The sequence below is a fragment of the Stigmatopora nigra genome, chromosome 16, assembly GCF_051989575.1.
Source record: "Stigmatopora nigra isolate UIUO_SnigA chromosome 16, RoL_Snig_1.1, whole genome shotgun sequence".
In the NCBI taxonomy this organism is placed as follows: Eukaryota; Metazoa; Chordata; class Actinopteri; order Syngnathiformes; family Syngnathidae; genus Stigmatopora; species Stigmatopora nigra.
In genome coordinates, this window is record NC_135523.1 from 6,382,501 (window position 1) to 6,406,474 (window position 23,974).

General features: G+C 37.3%; 1 protein-coding gene and 2 long non-coding RNA genes across 10 annotated transcripts in view; 2 read left to right on the forward strand and 1 right to left on the reverse strand.

Annotated features, from left to right (window-relative positions):
* Positions 1-253, forward strand: part of LOC144209788 (uncharacterized) — a 7,371-nt gene extending 7,118 nt beyond the window's left edge. For all 3 annotated transcript variants that reach the window (XR_013329240.1, XR_013329241.1, XR_013329242.1), the window contains one exon: positions 45-253. This is a non-coding gene — a long non-coding RNA (uncharacterized LOC144209788). The remainder of the gene's footprint in view (positions 1-44) is intronic.
* LOC144209789 (uncharacterized) overlaps positions 1-6,833 on the reverse strand; it is a 7,094-nt gene extending 261 nt beyond the window's left edge. Inside the window, exons 1-8 of one of the 5 annotated variants that reach the window (XR_013329246.1) lie at positions 6,561-6,833; positions 6,410-6,484; positions 5,053-5,238; positions 2,555-4,937; positions 1,833-1,934; positions 1,675-1,766; positions 675-755; positions 1-614 (exon numbers count right to left, since the gene is read on the reverse strand). The exon at positions 1-614 is cut by the window's left edge and continues 261 nt beyond it. This is a non-coding gene — a long non-coding RNA (uncharacterized LOC144209789). Of the gene's footprint in view, positions 615-674; positions 1,767-1,832; positions 1,935-2,554; positions 4,938-5,052; positions 5,239-6,409; positions 6,485-6,560 lie in introns of all 5 variants that reach the window. The other 4 variants (XR_013329247.1, XR_013329245.1, XR_013329243.1 and 1 more) reach the window with 4 other exon arrangements.
* Positions 6,834-7,503: 670 nt separating this feature from the next.
* On the forward strand, positions 7,504-23,855 carry itgb1a (integrin, beta 1a). 2 transcript variants are annotated; one of them, XM_077736038.1, is made up of 17 exons: positions 7,504-7,813; positions 16,004-16,064; positions 16,378-16,463; positions 16,633-16,852; positions 16,940-17,110; positions 17,199-17,437; positions 17,707-17,862; positions 17,968-18,063; positions 18,852-18,941; positions 19,193-19,333; positions 19,866-20,068; positions 20,175-20,413; positions 20,486-20,708; positions 21,085-21,320; positions 21,466-21,632; positions 22,262-22,339; positions 22,779-23,855. In XM_077736038.1, exons 2-16 carry the CDS (start codon positions 16,004-16,006, stop codon positions 22,337-22,339), a joined length of 2,406 nt encoding a protein of 801 aa, XP_077592164.1. In that variant the 5' UTR covers positions 7,504-7,813; the 3' UTR covers positions 22,779-23,855. The 2 variants fall into 2 exon arrangements, with proteins under 2 accessions (XP_077592164.1, XP_077592165.1); XM_077736039.1 differs by lacking the exon at positions 22,262-22,339.
* The last annotated feature ends 119 nt before the right edge of the window (positions 23,856-23,974 follow it).

A 23,974-nucleotide genomic window follows, 5' to 3' on the forward strand; every position in this document is an offset into this window, starting at 1 on the left:
ATTGTGGGCAGTGTGGAGAAATAATTGTTTTTGTGTCATGAAAGATGCATTGGACAATGTGGAAGAGGAGCAGGAGGAGAAGAATGGGGTGCAGCTGACCCACCGACTGACAAGGCCTTTTTGCCTCACCCCGTGACAGCCTTGTCCCCATCATTGGGCAGACCCGGATGGGGACTGCCCTAAAAAAATACATGTAAAGTTAAAAAAATGTTTAAAGTGTTTTTTTTTTTTTATTAAAAAGTAATTTATCATATATGTTTGAAGTGTTGCTCTTTATGTTCTTATGTCGAGTATGGTTTGCTCTCCTTTGTAAACTTACCTAACTTGTCCCACTTGAAGCTACGATAAAGTACTAAGTATGATCTGGGAGTGAAATGAGACAAAACAACAAATACTACTCCCTAATTGTGTAGAGTAGTGGCCCTGTGGATAAGTTATCAGTCTTCCACCTATTTGGTCTTAAGTTCAAATCTCAGTGCTTGCAAAGATTTTCCCACTATTATTCAGGTGAATGAAAGAGGTAAAAGTACTACCAAATATTCTCAGAGGGTGGTGGCTCAATGGTTAAGTCATCAGTCTCTCACATCTGTGGTCTATGGTTCGAATCCACGTTCCTGCAAAGATTTTCCCACTATTATTCAGGTGAATGAAAGAGGTAAAAGTATAAGTACTACCTCTTTCCATCACAGGGTGGTGGCCCAGTGGTTAAGTCATCAGTCTCCCACATCTGTGGTCCTTGGTTCGAATCCAAGTGCCTGCAAAGATTTTCCAAATATTACTCAGTTAAAAGAATAAGTTCTAATGCCTAAGTGTTTAACTAAATAAATAAGTCTTCAGTAGTGGATGAAGCATTTTGTCCAAAAAATGACTAAGTGTTTCACCCCATTTCCTTGGATAAAACTATAAGTACTACTGCATTCTCCCACAGGTTGGTGGCTCAGTGGCTAAGTCATCAGTCTGCCACCGGTGTGGTCCTGGATTCAATTCCCAGTGCCGGCAAAGATTTTCCAAATATTCAGTTAAAAGAATAAGTTAAAATGCCTAAGTGTTTAAGTGTATAAGTAAGTATTCAGTGGTGGATGAAGCATTTTATCCAAAAAATGACTAAGTGTTTCACCCCATTTCCTTGGATAAAACGTTTCAACACCTATGTATAAGTGGGGCACGAGTTGGTGTAGTGGGTTGCACACTCGCCTTTGCACGGAGAGATGTTGGATCGATCCCCGGTGTCGGCGGTTGACTGACCAAGCAAGCGGTCGAGGGTCGGCCGAAGGCCGACCCGAGAACGCCTTTCGCACGGACAGGTCCTTCAACTGTCTTCCGAACTGCCGAAGGCAGTTCGGAATATAACCTTTTGCTGAAAAGTATGACTAAGTGTTTAATATAAATTAAAAAGTTTTTCTTTTTTTTTTCCCTTGTCATTCCAATTTCTGAACCACATGGTGTAGTGATCAGCCAAAGGACGACAGCGGGAAGCGAACCCATGTCTCCCAGGCGGGAGTGCAGTGCTCTAACCTCTGCGCCAACCAAGTGACTACACTTTCCTTTGTAATCATTTCAGTGTCTTGACTTCAAGTCCACAGAAACAACTAAGTGAAAATGTGTCCCAACCGGGACTTGAACCCAGGTCTCCCGCACGGGAGTCCAGTGAGTTTACCACTGCGCCACATATACCTTTCATATGGCAAGTTGGTGCTCTACTATTGAGGCCAAGTCAGCCACCTGGTGAAAATGACATCCTACATCACCGCCATCCGCAGGTGAATCTAAGGAAAAACAAAAGAAAAGAAATATGTTCTGCACAGCAACATGATTGTCTCTTTTAAACTTACTTTTTTTGTCTTCAGGTGTCCTCGCTCTCCACAGTTTGGGAACCCTTTTGGTTGGAAGACTGTCTATCCCACAAGTCATCCATTTTTGCCTTTGTCAATAATCTGAAAAAATAAAAATAAAAGTTGACAGCAAAGTATCTCTTGTTCTATTATGTGACCTTGACTTTTATATATATTATATATATTTAAAAAAAATGTAAGGGGATGTGGATATCTATGCACTTACTATACATGGTCAATTTTTAAGAAAAAAAAGGCTTACTATACATCAGGGGTAGGGAACATATGGTTCGGGGGACATATGTGGCTCTTTTGATGGTTGTATATGACTGCCTTTTTATAATCACATTTTTTTCTTCATCAGGCTCTTCTGAATGCATTCTCTCATTGATACAGTGAAAGAATGCTCTCAAAATAAATTCAAACTTTTTTTTACTCTCAAAGTGGTGAAATGAATAATAGATGCTCACATTACTGGAGAGTGTCTTTCCACAATTAGGATTTTCGTTTTATTACAAACGGTCTTTAAAGGAATTTCGAATTAGGAAAATGCATCATTGAACAAAATGCATCATTGAGCCGTCTTCTTTACTGTCCTTCTGCGATCTTTGAAACTATTAAAACAAAACACTAAACGCAATTCGATTTGGAGATATTATGACTACAAGTGGAACTCTACCTTTGTAGAAGCTTGCAATGTAGAAAACGAGAGTATTTCTTACCTTTTCGGCATGCGTCGAGTACACAAAAATCAGCCATCGTAAAAAACAAAAACTTCTTGGTGAACTTCTGTTCTTGTCCTTTAACAAACGTGTCATGGTTGGAGTCGACCCAAATTAGGCCGTTAAGATCATACAATTAAAAACCTGAAAAGACATTTACAAACAAAACAAAGCATGCAGGTCGACGAAAATGTTTTTTTTCCCCCATTCTTTTCCGGTCTGCTCCACTTCCGTCTCACCAATGTGACGTCATTTCAGGGAACGCCCTCTAACTTTTTTTTTCCTTTTACCCACACCACTTTTTCCAGGTTGTGTAATATTAAGGTGGATAAACCATTTTCTATCAAAAAAAAAAAAATACTAAGACATTTTTTTCTTTCAAATAGAGATAACTGTGTGTCATCAAGGGATTTCCAGATATTGCAAAGTTTAGTTTGGCCGTTCATAGTGTAGTGGTTCAGTTGCCGGATTGCAAAGTGGGCAGTTGGGGTTCAAATCCCAGTTGGAATCATTTTTCCCTTAAATAAAAAAGTGCCAACTTTCTATAGTATAGATGTATATTACATTTCCTGATTTTTCCCCTTTTATATCAATCATTGTATTTTTAAAATATTTTTCCCCTAAATAAAAACAACCGTGTAAGACTTTCCATTAATATAGTGTGGCCACTTCATGGTGCAGAGGTTTGTTCATTGACTGTCATGCGGGCAGGTGAGGTTCGAATTCCAAACAGCAACAGTCTAAAAAAAGTTTTGCTGAAAAAATGACTAAGTCTTTATTCTAATTTTAAAAATGTTATTCCATTTACTGAACTACAAAGTGTAGTAATCAGTAAAACAACAGTGGGGTTTGAACCCCAGTCTCCCACATGCGAGTCAGATGAACAAACCTCTAATCCACAAATGAACTACACTTTCTTTTGGCATTATTGGAATGTATTGACTACAAATAAAAAGAAACAACTAAGGGAAAGTGTATGCAGACTGGGAATTGAACCCCAGTCTCTCACATGGGAGTCAGGTGAACAAACCTCTACATCATTAATTAGCTACACTTCTCCTTGTCATTATTGGAAGGTCTTGACTACAAATAAATAGAAACAACTAAAGGAAAATGTCTCCAGACTGGGATTTGAACCCTAGTCTCCCACATGGAAGTCAGATGAACAAATCTCTGTACCACTAACTGGCCACACTTTCCTTTGTCATTATAGGAATGTATTGACTACAAATAAATAGAAACAACTAAGGAAAAATGTACACCCAACTGGGATTTGTACCCCAGCCTCCCACATGGGAGTCAGGTGAACAAACCTCTGAACCACATATTGTCCACACTTTTCAATGTCATTATTGGAAGGTCTTTTAACTACAAACACATAGAAACAACTAAGGAAAAATGTTTCCCAAACAAGATTTGAACCCAAGTCTCCTACATGGGAGTCAAGTGAACAAACATCTACACCACAAATTAGCTACACTTTCCTTTGTCATTATTGGAAGGTCTTGACTACAAATACATAGAAACAACCAAAGGAAAATGTTTCCTGACTAGGATTCGAACCCTATTCTCTCACATGGGAGTCAGGTGAATAAACCTCGACCCAACAAATCAACCACAATTTCCTATGTCATCATTGGAAGGTTTTGACTACAAATACATAGAAACAACTAAGGAAAAATGTTTCCCAAACAAGATTTGAACCCAAGTCTCCGACATGGGAGTCAAGTGAACAAACATCTACACCACAAATTAGCGACACTTTCCTTTGTCATTATTGGAAGGTCTTGACTACAAATACATAGAAACAACCAAAGGAAAATATTTCCTGACTAGGATTCGAACCCTATTCTCTCACATGGGAGTCAGGTGAACAAACCTCAACCCCACAAATCAACTACAATTTCCCATGTCATCATTAGAAGGTTTTGACTACAAGTACATAGAAACAACTAAGGGAAAATGTTTCCAGACCAGGATTTGAACCCCAGTCTCCCACATGGGAGTCAAGGGAACAAACCACTATGCCATGAAGTGGCAACACTTGACATTGTCTTTATTGGAAATTATTGACTACACGGTTGTTGTTTTTTTAAGGGAAAAATTATTCCCAACTGGGATTTGAACCCTATCCACCTACATGACAGGCAGGTGAGCAAACCTCTACACCATGAAGCAGAAATACTTAACTTTGTCATTATTGGAAGGTATTGACTACAAATATATATGCCTGCGAGAAGGCAATAGTGTATCCATATGCCTGTGAAAAGGCCTTGACGTTACAAAATAGAATTCTGATTGGATAAAGCAACATTCTTATCGACGCTTGTAGTGATTGTGAAGGCCTTAAGGCAGATTTCTGACCCTGGAAAAAAAATAATAGCTGAAATGTGATTGGTTAAATGCTTCAATATGAAAACACACATCTGGAATCAGTGCAACTAGCGAGAAAAGCAATGAAAGAAAACTGACAGACAATTTGGCAATATTAAGGATACAAGGGTGGCCCAGTGGGGCAAGTGGTTGGTGAATCAGCTTCCCAGCTCTGGGGTCCTGGGTTCAAATCCAGGTCACGTCCCTCTTGTGTAAGGTACTCTGGTTGGACACTCTAAATTGACTCTAAGGGTGGGTGTAAGTGCACATAGATGTCACCTGTAGACAGCTGGGATTAGCTCCATCACCCCCTGCAAGGACACATTTTTCAGAAAATGAGATTAAAAAAAATATTCATGTGCAAAATATAACTAATGTGATATAACTGTGATTCATATTTTTTTTAGGCCAGCAGAGAAGCAAGACGAGATTGATACGTAGTATACTTAACATATCCCCAGTCAACTGCAGACTATATTTATTTATACCATTTATTGCCACAAGATGGAGACATTTCCACATTTATGTATTGTACCACGTCACTCAGTCGTTACTCATGGATGATCATTTTCCTTTTTGTTCAGACATCCTCTGATAATATTGTAAAATATTCTGCCCCCTGTAAAACATGACGTATCACTCGATCACATCCTGCCACTGAGTCCAAAACAAATATACCCCCACGTCTGGCCACCCACCTTTAATTCATATTGCAGATTACTACCCATCTTTTACCCAAATGTATCATTTCTGTTTTCCCCGGTGCTGTTCTGGGTTTGTGATTTGATTTAGTTAATGAAACATTTATCTGTGTAATTCCATTAATTTCTGGTTAAAAGATAAAGGCTATCAAAAAACTATTTTTGGGGGAAAAATCAAATCCTGGTGACATAGTGGCATTGGAGCCTTTTAATGCTGCATCAGTTTTCTGCATTTCTCAGGGTGGTCAAACAATCCCTGGAGACTAAACAGGATTCAAGGCCCTTCCGGAGTTGATAGTTTGTTTTCATAAGCATTTTCCACTGCGTCCACTCATGTTGCTGACAGAAATCGTATCTATATTTTTTCCTCCAGATAAACAAGTTAAAAAATATTTCTCACTGAAAATCAAGGGTGTCAGACTTGGGGTTTATTTTAGCTGTTTAATATTTTTTTTAGATTTTACAAAATGTCTTTTGAACCAAAAAATTGATTACAAATTACAATTATTGATTTAAAAGGGGGAAAAACAGGAAATGTAATATACATATATACTCTTCATTTTAATTTGATCCTAAAACAGAAAGTCAGCACTCATGATTTACATTCCCGGGCCACATACAATGATACAGCGGGCCAGATTTGGCCCCCGGGCCGCCGCTTTGACACCTGTGCTGTAAATAATGGCCCCCACAACCATGAGCATGACACCTGCCATCACCAGGTGCATTTTTACTCCCCATTAATGATCTAGCCATAACGTTTAAATATTAATATACATACATCTATCATCTCATCTCATTTTCTGAACTCCAATGAACAAAGTCAGCTGGGATAGGCTCCATCACCCCCACGACCCTAGTGAGGATAAAGCAGTTCAAAAATGAAATGACATGAGATAATTGACACTAGAATTTGCACAAATATGACTTACCCTATTGTACACGTCTGTTTTTGATGTAGTCTGTTTTCATTACATGTCCACGTTGTTCCATCGGAAAACTCGCTAACAACTTTAATTTGCTCCACATTTTGCAGAACAGACCTTTCACACTCGAAAAAAAGCTGTCCACTAGTTACAACGCTTGTTATTCCATTTACACATACTTCGACAGCCATTTCAACTTAAAATATACGCATTTCTTTTTAACGCTTGTTTGGAGAGGTGAGGTATAACATTCACGGTAACTGAGTTAGCTTTAGCCTCATGTGCAAGTGCGCTCAATGCCGTGATTGGCTGCGCAGTGTGATTACGTGGCATCCAATGATTGGCTGGTCCTATGCCTTTCAATAAATTTTTCTAGAACAGGTCCCACTAAGAATGTTTTTTTATTTATATATTCATAAAGAAAACTCCAACGGTAGTTATTTCACATTTAAATGATTAATTTTCCAGTTTATTTGGTTGGCATTATAAATTAATGAAGCATGATCACTGCAGTTTTGTTTTAAAACTATTTACCTCCATGAATAGTGATTTATCAAAGTTTTTAGTACTATATTGTTATATTAAATTATATATGTGGCTGTAACACTATATTAATAGCTTTTTGTTTATGTTAATTATCTAAATAGTGACGTGAAGAGGGCAGAAATATGCATAAAGTCTGGACTTTCTCACCAAACTAACTAAAGAACAACCGGAATTCTGTTTAAGATTACTTTCAAAATAAAATATATATAAGTTAAATGATCACTAATGATCCTTTAACGACAGTTGAATTGTTTTATTATAAAATAAATCAATATATAATCTTATTTTATTCCACAATTTTTAAAGTTTATGAAATTATATATATGTTAAATATTTAATATTTTTGTTTTATTTGATCATGTAAACGGAAGTACAGCGTTTTAAGAGTTGCATTTCGTGCTCTCTATGCTTGGGTCCGGAGCTTCGTGTCAGCTTCTCAGTTTACTAAAAACTCACCAGGCGCTCCTGAGATATTTTTTCATTCCATTTCACGTTTTATTTCATTGTGGAGATCATTTAAATCGTTTTTTGTACATTGGGGTAGAGGCTATTTGTTGTAACTTAATTTGATTATTGTGTCTCTTTTTGTGTGTGGAGAAAGTGGTTCAGTGCCAGCGGGGCGGTGAGTTACACCGCCGCTGCTGTGGCGGATCGTCCGGGGGTGGACTGCTATCTTCAGGCTGATCATTCGGGAATACCACTATAATACAAAGGTAAATAATAGATCAGTTGATGATGACTTAAATATTTTTATTCATGTATTTTGTGCTTGATAACGTGAACAGTTTGACTTACTTTTTTACTATAATTTGACATTGTATGTAGTATTAATTTATTGTCCTGGTTTTGAATAGTACAATGCTTTATATGATAAACAAGATCAATAGACTATAAATAGTGCTCAGGTACAAGATGAGTAGTTTAATGGTTATCTTAATTATAGTTTGTGATCAACATCATAGTGTACAAACCAAATATATAAATGCTTTGGCCTCTGCTGACAGTGATTTGGAAGTGATTCCTGCTTCCCAAATGCTCAGGTTTAATTATTCAAGGGTCACTTAACAACAGGGGATGTTGCTGTTTAGACAAAAATGCTTGAAATAAATCATCCTTTGTACTGAGGTAAATAAGTGCCTACTGCTCAGGATCACATTCTTGGTAATCACTCTTTGTTGTCATTTCACAACAAGTTGCAAAATTGGAGATTGTTGCAATCTGTGTGGAGAATACCATGAAAAAAAAACATAATCAATACTTATACAGGGCATTTTTATACTTTGCCTAAAGCACAACATATTAGCTCACATTCACCCATCCCTGCTCTAATAGTGCAACCCATTGCGGTTCACCATTTTACCCAAAGAGATATATGTCCTCATCCTTGATTCTACACACTGATCTGATTGGTATAGTTTGCTTAGACAACTACTAGAAAATCCCCAGACACACCTATATTATTTTTACCAGCTAAAATGACAGGCTACAGATTCATTGGATGAGAAATCCGCATAAAGGAGAACAAGAGGTCCTATGAACAGTTGCTTAGTCCGCAGTCATTTTAATCAAGGAAATGGAGGCGGGATGAGAGGGAGGTTATGTCGGGAACACTAGGGCACGTTTGAATGAAACATGGAAGGGGGCTGGGTTGACTGTACGGAAGGTTAATTGTTGGGGAAGGAAGGACATACAAGGACCGGTGTAGGATGAATAATACTACTAGCTGTCATCCAAATGGCTGTGGCCTTACAGAGAACAGCTGCCACCACAGGTTCCGAGCTTCGAACTGATTTATGAGGCCCTACACACCTCACACAAGGGTTTTTGTGGACGTGTGACAATTCTCGTGTGTGGCACACACCTTATGTGTGAACTTGTCCTAGTGAGACAGAAGGGGGGAGAAATGTGGACCCTGAGGCAATGTTTTTGTTTTCCTATGACATAAGTTGTTGTATGTTTTATAACCCTGTGCACTTCATATTCTAACAAATATTCTAATTGTATTATTGGGTGTGTCCAACAGCTTCTCCATCTTTTTTTCCCCTCTGCATTTAGTTTTAATGTCTTTTAGGTGGCGTCTGCTTCTAAAAACAGCCTTAAAAGACCCTCCGAGGAGTAGTGAAAGCTGACCTGCTTGCTGTGGTCTCCAATGAAAATGCAGCTAAAGTTATGTTGGAGGAGAAAATAGAAGCAGAATGAGGTTATTTTCATAGCCTGATCCGTATGAGGGGAACAGGAATGTTTATTTGGATTTTCATACTATTTTGTAAAATAATAGGGTCTGCTGAGAAATGTTGCCTTAATCAGTCTGAAGGCTACTAAGTTCAAGACTTCAGATAACATGAGGAATTCAATAGAAAAATACATTTAAAAGTAGTGTACAGTACAGTGTAGTAATAAACTGCATATATATAATCAACATTTCCATCATATTTGATCATTTTTAAATGTCATGGCTGATCACTGACATGGACCTCCATTGTTTTTTTTCTTCAATCTAGAAGTCCCAAATTAAACCAAATCCCATAATAGAACATGGAAACATGTTTCCAGAGAAGAGAGTGATACTGTTTAGGAAGACTGTAAGCAGGGACATAATGAAGAATGCAAACTGTGTTCTGTCTTTGTCAATGGGACTTTTTGACACTCAAGTCCCAACAATGACCAGCACTAAGTTACAATTAGATATGAAATAGCACATATAGTAGAAGAAGGAAGAAATCAAAGCAACCTATGGAGCCAAAACTCCAAGTTGTGCCTCACTCTGTGTAATTACAATACTGTAGTTCACTGAAACCTCTATGTTTCCCAGTAGTACTGAAATACTGATGTAGGACATGATGTCCAGTCAGAAACCTTTAAATATGTCTTGAAAAATGAAATTTGACAGGTATCTACAGATCCCAAAAGGGTTAACACAACCATTGAGTTCTTATCATTAGTACTGATCTGCAGAGTTCTCAACTGCTTTAGCGGAAATAGAGTCCTTCAAGTTCAAGTGTCAAGCTTGGAAAACATCTGCTTTTCATTATTATAGTAGTTTCTGGCCGGACAGACAGAGGTAGCCACAGCTGGGGCCCTTCAGATTAACACCAAACTTGGACGTTGCTGTTTGTTTTGAGGTAAACGAACCAGGCGCACACTTTGAGAGGTGCTGCAGTTTATGACATCTTGGCTACTGTTAGATGGTTTATGTTCTGCTCTATGGTTGCTTTCATTCAGGCACATGCTCAATCACATTTTTAAAAATGCTACCATGAATGTGTACTGTACAAATATTTGGGCAGGTAAAGTTTGCCTCGTGGCAGAAACAGCAAAGATTGTGGACCAGTAGGTCTGTTGGAAAGGTCTAAATCTGGACAAGGTTTCTTGATTAATACTTGACAGCTGTTTTTATCTGAGGCTGCAGACATGCCGTCATTTTTTTTTTTTTAATCTAAATAGATCATGTCTCAGGAAGAAGCTGCTGTTCTTCTTCTCTCTCCTAGAAAATAAATATCTACACATTTTTCTGTGTGGAGTGCTTGGGTTTTTGCCTCCATAATACACCATATTTTCACGACTATAAGACACACTTAAAAGTCCTAAAGTTTCTCCATAATAGACAGTGCGCCTTATAATCCAGTGTGCTTTATATATGGGGAAAATGTGTCATTCATTGAGGGTGCGCCTTATAATGTGGTGCGCCTTATAGTTGTGAATATAGAAATGACTTAAAATTGAGTTTCACTATTTTTCTATGTTGAATACAAACATTGCCATCTAATGCTGCTGTTGGGGGTTGGGGGGGTCGTTGGGATAGACATAGTTGCTTCTCCAGCAACATAATTCAGGCTTCCTGTGTGATCGTTTAGTTTCCTGTGTTTCAGCAGAGGAAGGACCAGTTCACTGAGACAGTGGCATTGGAGAGATTCAAGTTTTTGAGCACTCTTATAATGACCATATAATATATTCCCTAATTATATTCATAAAAATTAGTAAAATTGGCATGCACCATCTTGCATATAATTAAGATTCATTGAAATGGGGACACAATACCCTACCAAGATTTTGTGTGTGTACTACCACAAAAAGGTATTTGGATTAATATTGTATTTGTGTTGAAAATATTAATGAATAATTGATAGTAGGAAAATTAAAAGTAGGAAAAACATTTGGGGTTTATCCCTTGATACTGATGAAAGCAGGGAAGCACCTAACGATTAAAGACACCCCTCTCTTTAGTACTATTATTCATCACACAGGACCTCTTTTATGGAAGGGGGGTACACTGAGTGGGGGACACCTTAGGAATCAGATTCTCTTTCATGATCTCAGAGGACAGCCTGATTCATTGCCTTTGTCCTTCATGAGATGATCTTCCTGATGATTAGAGGGGGATGGATAGAGGCACTAAAGGAGACTGCTTGGTATTGTCTGTCCTTCAGCTTTGTCGGAAGATGTGTAACATCCAATTGTGCCAAAATGTCCCCTTGTTGTGCTTGTTTGAAGTCAGAGGAAGCCATTGCCTTGGTCTGGCTCACAGATTGTAAGTGAACAGTGGATTGTGATGCTGGTTTGAGTGGGAGAGGAAGGAAAGGGGAGGGGGATTGTGGAATGCTCAAGATTGGCAGATACAATCCTGATGAGTCTAAAAAGCATGATGGAAACACTCCAAATATGCTGCTGTTTTATGTCATTTTTGTTACTCAATTTATTATACATCTATTATACATACAATGCTGCATAAGTACCCTTTTTAAGTTGAAATTTAGGAAAGTAGTATAAACATTAGTCAGAACAATGCAAACATGGAGTCTAGTCCCAATAAATGACTTAGTGGTAGTAAATGATGAATAAATCTGGTTACATATGAGTAAATTCTCATTGTGCCATTGGATTCACTAAGTGCTTCGGTAGTGAAACATTTTGGCAGCTCACAATGCTCTTAAAAGACCAAGGCTTTCCTCCACTTTGAATATGTTCATACACAGACATGCAAAGGAGGAATGGGAAAAGCAAGGAAAAACAGGAAAGGCGGCACATATTTCCCAACTCTGAGGCAAAGAGCCTGACTCAATTCCAAAAAAAAGTTCCCACAAACTTGGCTTGCTTTTGCTGACTTTGCCTTTTATTTTCCTCTAATACCCCTTGTCAATTTTGAAGTGCATGTTGAGGGTTGTTTTGTTTAATGTTGCTGTAATAGTGGCTTATTCTGCCATTGGGTCAATAGGAAAAATGGTAACAACATTTGCTATTGTGAGAGCCACAATTTACCTATTTTGTTTTGCTAGTATAGCAGGTATTCCTTTTTGTATGTTAAAAATTGGGATTCTTTTGGTTCTGTTAATTTCTCCTATTATGTTTTGACTGAAATGGTTCAATTCCCCACTACAATACAATACACTTATTAAAAGTCATTTTTTAATCACATTTTTAATAGTAAATCCAATGTAGAAGCTCCAGTTCCAAAAGTATTCATCATATCTATACTTGCAAAATAAATTTTGCTTGCACGGAAACTACACAATGGATTTCCTTGCTCACGTTCCACATATGTGAAGTGATATAGGAGTGGGTTTCTATCCTGGTCATGAGGCAGTCAACGCTTCAATTTCCTTGCTAAATTATCTTGGTTCATTTTTAAACATAGACCACATGGTCTACCATTCCTTGCCTTCTTTTTAAATGATAGAATAGAGATAATGATGGGTTGCTTGTGAATTCATTCTTTGCTTGTGTGCTTTGATAATCTAGGAATGGGTGTCTTTTTTATTATTTATATGTTTTGAATCACATTCAGAAACATTGTTTGTCTATTTAAATAGAAATATTATGCCCGTTCGAGGATTTGCAGTATGGAAGATGAATGAATGAACATTATGTTGTTAAATTGGAAGCACAGAAAAGTGAATACATGCTAAATGATTCGTTTTGTAAAGATCTGGATTATGGAGGAGGATTTTGAAGGCAGATAACATTGTCATGTCAGTGTTTTTCTTTTTTTTCCCTTGCTCTGTGCTCTTCAAAATTATGGCTGTTTTCTTTAGAACATTCCTCTCTGCAGCTGCAAAACTTCTGACAAATCAATGATCCTTTGAGCTGCAGTTGAATTGCAAACATGGTTATTATAGTATGTTAACAACAACAAAAAAAACAAAAATATTACTATTGAAAAATAAAATGATTGTAAAATTAAATAATAAAAAATTTCCTATTTCACATTTTTTTTTAAACTAAAATGTCCCTTTTTAGCCATTTTAAACTATACATTTGAAGAAAAAAATTAAACATCTACTTTTGCACAGATACACAGCATGCTTTTATTTCCATTTTGCATCCTACCACCAGTTAATAGGGTCTAGGAATATATTTTTATAAAGTAATTTATATCACATCGCTTAAATTACATTATTCATGGTCAAATTTCCATAATGTATTGTTTATATTCATCCATCTAATCAAACATCTGCAATTGTCTGGTAACCAATTCAGGATGTATCCCACCTACTACCCTTTGTTGGTTGGGATAGGCTCGAACACCCCTGCGACCCTCTTGAGGCTAAGCGACTCAGAAAATTATTATTTGAATAATAAAATATGTATTTGTCTGTCAATAGGTTGTCAGGTGTAGTCAAAAACTATTCATATTGGTGCAACTAGGGTAAATGTGTGTCTTATCTCATGACACATACATGAACAAGCCAGTGAACAGTACTGGGGGTCTAATCTCAGCGTCTGAGGCTAAACTACCGTCATATCTGTGTCTTTATAATCGGACACTGGTGCACACACTCACCGGCCGGCACTGAGGGAATGCATCACTTAACACCCCACTTTGAACGTCAGCTCTTCCTTTACCACAGCGTAAAGGAATGTAGACTTTTATGGAGCTTCTATGAATAGCCAGTGACTGCCACTGGTCTAAAACACTAGTAATAAGTTATCACATCAAACTCTGATTAGAGACTCCTGCCTTCATTATTGCATTTGGTGAACTCTTGTGGAAACTGTCTCAGCAATGACTTTCAGTTTGTGATCTATGCAATCGTTTGGGTCTTTTTTTTCTAGGATCCATCATTTGTAAATTAGATCTGTCTTTTTGAAAACCTTCAGAGTAGCATGTAGAACCTTAATGGTAAACAGAGGTCAAATTCCAAATTTTCCCTTCTTTGTTTCTGCCATAAGATGGGTCAAAATGAATGTGTGGTGTATTTCAAGTTTGCTATTAAGGTGTTTTTTTTACTGTAATCATCATCTAATTTTGCCATTCTTTGTACCCATCTATGATAACATTTTTCAAAACATAGCAAAAATAAGCAAACAAAACAAGATTTGATCTGACTTGAATCTCATTTCCAAAAATGCAGTCAAGTTTCAAATGATATACTCTGACCCTTACTTTTATCATTATCTACAGTAACCCAATTATATTTGAGAATATTCCAAACAAAGGCACCATGTTTGAGTGGGTAGATGTCTGCCTCACAATTCTGAGATCTAGAGTTCATTCCCTGGTGGAATCGTGACTTCTCGATGTCGTGTGTGCATTTTCTCCCCCTGCCTGTGTGGGTTTTCTCCAGGTAATCTGGTTTCCTCCTACATCCCCAAAACATACATGATAGGCTACTTGAACACTCTAAACTGACCCTACGTATGAGTGTGCCCTGCAATTGGGTAGATTGACCAACTACTGCCCACAGTTGGCTTGGGCAGGTTCCAGCACCCCCTCTTGCAATGATATGGATAAAATAAATGAAATGTTCAGACACAGTCTTAACCAAGAAGCCTGTCCTTTGTGGAATCATGTCTGTTATCAATACTCAGAAAGTCTGATAACCAATGTGTTGTCATTAGTTTATTCAAACTAAAAGCCAGCCTTTTAGCTAAATTGTGACCTTAGATGTTCTCTTTCCAGCTGTTCAACTCAGTCCCAGGATCGTTATTAAGTCACAAGAGTAGCATTAAGAGTAAGACAGATTCAATCGATCTGGCTGACCAGAGGAACTGCACACAATCGAGAGGTCAATATGCATTACAACAGAAGGACTTTCAGAAGGCCAAGCTATTTATAGTGAAATTGCTGGGAAAGGCAAGCTGTTGTTGATGCCCTGCATATGTGTGTGCATCCCCTTGATCATATTAATGCATGTTTTCTGTGATTGTTTTCACATACATGTGCGTGTGTGCCTGAATTTAATTATATGCTGGTTGCCACGCAACGGACTGAAAATAGCCAACACCGCCCACCATTACCAAAAGCCAGTCACATACAAAATAATGTATTACCCCCTAGTTAAAGTCCTACTGTTTACAGATTCAAGCCATCAACCCTTTATATCTTCATTCCCATTTAGAGTCTAGAGCAAGGGTGTCAGACTCGGTTCTGTTTGGGAGCCGCTTTAACGTCAACTTGATTTCATGTGGGTTGGACCATTTTCCATATAATATTTAGATATTTTTTTTATATAAATGGATTAAAATAACTGGATCAGAAAGTCCTGAATATTCAGTTTTTTTATAGATCTAAAACAATGTTTATTTTATCTTTTTTTAATATATTTTTAGATTTTACAAAACTATTTTTGAACTAAAAACAAAAAAAAGTGATAAAAAAGTACAATTATTGATTTAAAGGGGGGAAAAACAGCAAATGTAACATACATATATGCTCTTCATTTTAATTTGATCCTAAAACAGAAAGTTGGCACTCATGATTTGTTTTCCCGAGCCACACAAAATGATGTGGCGGGCCAGATTTGGCCCCCGGGCCACCACTTTGACACATGTGGCCTATAGTTTAAATATTAGTGACATCATCCAAACCAGTTGATACATTTTCGTCGCCATATGCTAATATTACTTCATTTGTGGATTACAGAGAACATAAAATAATCAAATCTATTTGTTCCATGTTCTTCCAGATGGACCTGAAACTGCTTTTGATATCTGCTTTGCTAGGAGTCTTCTGCAATGCTCAGAAAGGTAGACTTAATTTGATACCAATGACGTGAGCTTGTAATAAAACATGTATTATTCATAGTGATGACTACCCCTTTCAGGATAAAGGAGTGACTACTACTTATATCCTGATGATGTCATTGACTAGTGTTGAAACTCCACCTCTAAAGAGAACAATGGAGGCTGGATATTGCACTCCTGTCTATAATTACAATTTAACCACAGCCTACCAGATGAACTGATGTGCAAACATGGGGTTTACAGGGTTGCTTACTTTGCAGAAGCTGCACACCAGACTCTGACACTAGCTGTTCTTTTCTTGTTGTTTTTCATTCAGAGGGGAATGAGTGCATCACTGCTAATGCCAGATACTGCGGGGAGTGTATCCAGGCTGGAGCGAAATGTGGCTGGTGTACAGACCCAGTAAGAATATGTGTTCTAAATAGCAGAAATACTCTCTGTATCCTATAAGTGCTTTCTAACTTTTAATATAATATTTTAATTAGGACTTCACATCTATAAATTACCATCATTTGTATTAAAGAATGATTATCATAAAAAAATCCCAAACACTCTATTCATATGATTTCAGGACTTCCTAAAACAAGGAGAGGCAGTTTCTACCCGATGTGACGAGTTGCAGTCTCTTAGGACCCGAGGTTGTAAAGAAAGGTTGATAGAGGATCCCCGTGGAGAGAAAAGGATCCTCAAGAACAAAATGGTGACAAACCGAAGAAAAGGAGCAGAGAAATTAAAGCCAGAAGAAATTACTCAGATTCAACCTCAGAAGCTCAGTCTCACCCTCAGATCTGGTGATCAATTGCCTTCAAAAAATGGTTTCTGTGATTGTTCTCTACCTCGATTAACATTTCCGTAACATTGAATTTGTGCGCTGTTAGGTGAGCCCCAGACTTTCAACCTGAAATTCAAACGAGCTGAAGATTATCCCATTGATCTGTACTACTTGATGGACCTTTCATATTCCATGAAAGACGATCTGGAAAACGTCAAGAAATTGGGAACCAATTTAATGGCAGAAATGTCAGCGATCACAACTGACTTAAGGATAGGTAAGTACAGTATTTAGATCAAAATCTATATTTTGAAACTTAATTTTGCTCATATAATTCTCTCATTCCTGCTTTGAATTTGCCATAGGCTTTGGTTCCTTTGTGGAGAAGACAGTTATGCCATACATCAGCACCACGCCAGCCAAGTTGTTGAACCCATGTACTGGTGACCAGAACTGCACCAGTCCATTCAGTTATAAAAATGTCCTTAAGCTCACCAGTGATGGGGAAAGGTTCAACACCCTTGTAGGCCAGCAGCATATTTCTGGAAACCTGGATTCTCCGGAGGGGGGCTTCGATGCAATTATGCAAGTGGCTGTGTGTGGGGTATGCGGTAAAAAATATGACAAACCTTTTTCCTATTCTGTGAATTTACGTGGGCGGCACTAATCATAAGCAGATTTCTTTCTTGGCTTTCCACAATTTTATCTTGTAACAAAAGGATTTCCAAACCAATAACTGTGTTTATGCGCTGATGTGTGAACGTGTATTTTATAGGACCTACATCCACAATTTTGCGTTAGCGATTATCAAAATTGTTTGCAGATTTCAGGATGGAAACAAAAAAATGCAATTATTTTTCTTTTGTGTATCAGGATCAAATTGGGTGGAGGAATGTGACTCGTCTGCTGGTGTTTTCCACTGATGCTGGCTTTCATTTTGCTGGAGATGGCAAGCTAGGGGGGATCGTACTGCCTAATGATGGAAAATGTCACTTGGAAAACAATTCGTACACCATGAGTCACTATTATGTGAGTGTCCAGGTTTATTATTTTTTTTATAATTTTGCAAAAAAAGATGTGACTTGTACGACTTGTATGTGCTTTTCTTGTAAATTTTAATGTTTTCTCCTTTAGGACTATCCTTCAATTGCTCACTTGGTTCAAAAGCTGAGTGACAACAACATTCAAACCATATTTGCTGTCACAGAGGAGTTTCAGCCTGTTTACCAAGTTAGTATTTTCTATTGTTGGCACTATTGTGCCTTAATATTATATGTGAATAAACTCATTGATATTTCAAGTGAGCTCTAAATTTCAAATGTATTTTATTTGAGCAATAGTCGATACATAAACATTGTTTTATGTCAACTAACAGGGTAAACTTTGCTATGTTTGAGCGGGATTAAGAAAATCAATCAAACCAATCAAAAACATAACTAAGTAATATAAAAAATATAAAAGGTCAGATCATTTTTATATTTTCATATTACTTATTTATGTTTTTTTTACTTCTTATAATATTTAATAATGATATTTATTATATTGAATAATTGTAGGAGTCTTTTAAAACGTATGCATGTTTTTTGGTGAACTATTGTTCCTTATTCTTAATATTATTCTTTGTTTTTCTCTCATGAATGTGTCATTTTGGAAGATGTTCAATGTAGCTCCCCGGGTTATAAATATACACACAAATGCAACAATAACATTGGGGGAAAAAACAACTAAGCCAAAACATCTGTTACAAATTAATGGCAGCACCTCCTAGAATATTTGATTATTTCCAGGTGTCTTTCACCGATAGCCTTTTCCCATGTGAGTTCGATCATGGTTCTTTCAATGTCTGACCTCACAGAAGCTCTGCTGTGCTTCCGAGCAATAAAACGTGTAATTCAATAGTTTTCCTCTGAATAGTAAGAAGAAAACTACTGTACTGCAGCAATCGTGTTCTTTTTTTCAGTTCTGTTAAACCAATTTAAACAGAAGAATCAAATTGTGTCTGTCTTTTGTATTCTTAGGAGCTGAGAAATCTGATACCAAAATCTGCAGTGGGCACTCTGTCTGCCAATTCAAGCAATGTTATCAATCTTATTATAGATGCATACAATGTAAGTATGACTTTAGGACAGTAAATTTATGTATAACGTTTACCATAAGTTATTTACATGTTATAGTTGAAATAGGTTCTATTTATTTTTTAAACTGCCCTGAATACTGGGTTATGAAGACTTTTGCAAATGTAATTCCTCATTTTAAACTGTTTGTTTAGCCTGCTGTTTAAACAAAACTGCCAGCTGACATTCCAGTGCTTGGGAAAAAAAATCAACAGCCATGTTATTATCTATTCTTTGTTTGACAGTCACTTTCATCTGAGGTCATTCTGGAGAATAGCAAGCTTCCAGAAGGAGTAACCATTGCTTATACATCCCGCTGTAAGAATGGAGTAATTACGGAGGGTGAAAATGGACGAAAGTGCTCCAACATATCAATTGGAGATGAGGTGAGGAATTGAAATTGGTCAATATCAAACGGGTTTATTTTAATTGGGGTTTTATACTGGATATTTCAAATTAATTTTTTTTTTTTAAATGACTGTTCTACCTATCATTAATACATATATACAGCTAGCCAATATCACAATCAAGAAGAAATACTGCACAGAGTCAAAAAGTATATACAAAAAAAAATAATTTACTGTTTAGCCAAGTCACATCTGTGCCCTGGTCTGACTTAGGTTAAATGCCAATGAATGATTAAAACATGCATATTGGTAAAAATAAAAGTGTGACCGTGCATTTCGTTGACGGACACTTTGTCCCCAGACATTTGGTCGAACAGATGTTTGATCGATGAACTGTTCAACAAACTGTCCCTTGACCAAACGTCCGTTCGGCGAAACGTCCGGAGATGAAGTATCCGTAGACGAAACGTCTGGGTACCATAAAAATGACTCTTTGGATTAACAGACCGTATAGGCACTGTTAAAGACTGAAGTTCATTTCCATTTTTTTAACGTTTTTTTTTCACACTAGGTCACTTTTAGCATCAGCGTGACATCTAAAGGCTGTCCAAAGAAAGGGAAATCTGAGATAATCAAGATAAAGCCGTTAGGATTTACAGAAGAGGTTGAGATAACTCTCAACTTTATTTGTGAGTGTGAATGCCATAAGGAGGGTGTGGCCAACAGTGAAAACTGCCACTTTGGAAATGGAACATATGAATGTGGAGCCTGCAAGTAAGTATGGCCTTAACTAAAAATGTGACCTTATAAGGAGAAATATTCCATAAAGGATCCTCAAGACCACCCCCAGAAAAAAAAAAAAAATCTGTCTATCTCCCAGGTGTTACGAAGGACGTGTTGGCAAAGAATGTGAATGCAGCAGCAATGATGTGGCAACAGAAGACATGGACCGCACCTGCCGCAAAGACAACGGGACTGACATTTGCAGCACCAATGGCGAATGTGTATGCGGCACGTGTGAGTGCAAGAAAAGAGAAAAGCCAGAGGAGCGCTATAGCGGTCAATACTGCGAGTGTGACAACTTCAATTGTGACCGTTCAGAGAACAAACTGTGTGGAGGTGAGCGTCTTAGTGGTACTTTGACAGACATTTTGAATCTAGCTTTTTATGACAATGTTTTCTTTTCGTTAGGGAATGGACGTTGTGAGTGCAGAGTATGCATTTGTGACAGCATGTGGTCTGGCAGCGCCTGTGACTGCTCTTTGGCTACCGACACTTGTCTGGCCAGTAACAAACAGATTTGTAACGGCAGAGGGACGTGTGAATGTGGGACTTGCAAGTGCACTGACCCCAAATTCCAGGGTCCGACCTGTGAAACATGCCCTACATGTCCAGGGGTGTGCACTGAACACAAGTAAGTTTGACCTGTCAGAAGAAAATGGCAGTTCATGTCAAAGATTCTATCAATTCCCTTTGTGGAATTGCTTTAATATGTTTGAGCTAATGTTGCTTACATGAACAGTGACATGTTTGATTTGCAAGAGGAGAAAACAGTTGAGTTTGACTAATATTTTTTTACCTAAAGCATACAGGAAAAGGGAAATATTTAGAATTTGTGCTTGACAGTCTAACATTCTACCATACTAGGCCTGCAGAAGCTCAAAATAAAAATCTTGGGTGTTCGCCAATAATCCCATTGGAATTTGAATAAAGAAAGCGTTAAGACAACCGCCGATCACTTTACAATGAATAAATTCCTCATCACTTTTGTTGATCTTTATTACCTACAGAGAGTGTGTCCAGTGTCGAGCATTCGGCACAGGTGAAAAGAAGGAAACATGTGAACGAGAGTGCAGCCAATTCAACTTGATTAAAGTGAAGGATAGGGATAAGCTTCCTCAACCCAATGATGCCACCTACCCCGTGATGCACTGTAAAGAAAGAGATGCCAATGATTGCTGGTTCTACTACACCTACGCTGTCAATAACAACACTGAGACAGAGGTCCATGTGGTGGAAACTCTGGGTAAGGTTGTTCTTTTTTTTACATGTTCATTTTGTTCCAGGCTTTGTGGTTTTGGACTATTAAATAAGTATTTTGTTGCTTCACATTCTGTCACATGAGAGTATCAGAGATATATTTGTCTTGATGTTTTAATGCTGTGTTTCAGATTGTCCTGCTGGTCCTGACATCATCCCCATTGTGGCGGGCGTCGTTGCTGGCATTGTCTTGATTGGATTAGCCCTTCTTCTTATTTGGAAGTTGCTGACAATCATTCATGACAGGAGAGAGTTCGCCAAATTTGAGAAGGAGAAGATGAATGCCAAATGGGACACGGTGAGAAAAACTAGCTCCGAGATATAAACTGGATACTTCTGAGTCATATTGATGCAAGAAACAGGTGTTGTGGAGCTTAGGTGCAATGTTTTCTACTAAGAAAGTAAACCGTTATGGATGATAATGTGCTATTCGGGAAAGACGATGAGAAATGCAGGCTTGTAAATGTTATGCCAAACGGGCAATTTTTGGGGAAAAGGCTCCCATGGTTGCCTTTGTACAGCGTTTAAAATATAGTGGAAAATGTTGCTCGCTCCATGGACTTTTTAGGGAATGTTATGCAGAGTTGAACCTTTTTCCGGGGAGTGTATGCACCTCCTCTTCTCCCTCCCCACTTCCTGCCCGCTGTAGAGTCATCAGCCAACATCAATATGACAAAATTGCAGCACGATTTAATAAGCTGTAAACCATTGCCACCTTGTGGTAGGATCAATGCAACCACATTCTACTGGGATTAGTGTAGTTCTCAATTTATGTAACACTGGCTTTAAACAAACAGTCTCATTCTGATGTATTTTGCATTATGCATGACATTTCTTTTCATTCATACTTTTTCCTGAGTCTTTGTCTTGCAGTCTTTTGTGTCTCCCCATCGCTGAATTCTTGATATGCTTATTTTCTATCTGTAGCAAGAAAACCCCATATACAAGAGTCCTATCAATCAGTTCCAGAATCCAAACTATGGACGTAAAGCTGCTGTTCTTTAAGTTCGTATTGTTTCACAGTTCCACTTTATTTTCCTGCATGGGCTGTTTGCGTGTGTGCACTGTCTCTCAGTATCTTTCTTTTGTCTCTCTGTTTGCAATATTCTAAATCATACATTGAGCTTACAAGGGATCGTAAGGAGGAATTTAATAGGGAAAAAGCAAGTGCATGAGTGTGCTGTGATACACAGGATTTGAGGATCAATTTCATTTCTGGCTGCAATTACATAAAGGCATTTCTGGTAAGTACGTTAAACGTGGTCATGTGTGTATACCTTTTAAATATTATCACAAAGGCATGGTTTTGTCGTGTTTTGAGTGCAATTTAAATGAACAAAACACAACCAAATTGTGGTAACGATATGAATTTAACAGGAGCTTGGAAATTAGTTTTGCATTTTTAAAATAAATGTAATTATGACATGTTTTGTTTCATTTTCAGGGTGAAAATCCTATCTACAAAAGTGCTGTTACCACTGTGGTCAATCCCAAATATGAAGGCAAATGATGAAGAATTTGACATCTGCTATTTGGAGGAAGATAATGTTGTTCAATTTTGTTGCTTTGTCATTTAAATGCACATGCGTCTGTATTTTTACTAACACATATTTATATGCTTTTGTTGAATTTTAGCTGTACATTATGTGTATATACTTTTCAAATGCATATTTCTTAGGAGTTCATCAATTTCATTTGTATTTCTAGCTTACCAAAGATTAATTGTGGGCATAAATTTTCACTTATTTTATCAAAAGAAGATGGATATCATAAATATTAATTTATGCCCCACTAATAGTATTTAGCTTCTTAAATGTGCGGTCATTTCACGACCTCTACTCGTCTCTGCACTGACTGTTTGTCTTTTGTGTCTTTCTATGTGACAAGTTCTAAAAATGATTTTGATACTTCAGTCATTAGCCATAACATCACATTATATCACAATGTGTATATATGTTGAAGAGCAAATACAATATAAAGTCACAGTACATCTTTAGTTTAGTATTTTGGCAAGGTTGACATGCTGCAAAAGTAAATATGTGTACATGTAGTTTGGACTGCAGCTCAGAACTAATTCACTTTTATTGCACTCTTAAATATTGCTTACTTTGAAGGAATTACACCACAAAAACAATATAACGAACTGTCATTTTGTGGTTGATATGCAATCATGAATGGACTGTATACCACTTGAAAATTAGGAAATATTGGTGTTTTTTAAAATATATATATATGAAGGATGGAAATTGTAAAACATCTATTATTAACAGTTATTTTCTTTTCCTCAGGTCCTTTTTTTTTATGTTTTTGCCAAGCACGCCAAAAATATATTATGTGAATTAGTTTATTTTGTGTGTCTTTTTCATTTCCAAAAAGCATTTTAACATAATTCACCTGAATGCCTCAGAAGCACCATACCTGCGCCTTTACAGTATTGTTTGAAAAAGTGCCTTTTATTTCAATTACCATGTTATCGCCCCAATGCTGTAATGTTTATTTATTAAATAAACTGTAAAATCTATTTTGATGTCTGTTTTTATAGCCAAACATAGGTTTTATATGGATGAAACAATAAGTTTAATGTCATATTTCATATTCATACTACTATTAGAGCCAAAAATATACTGCAATATTGTAAGG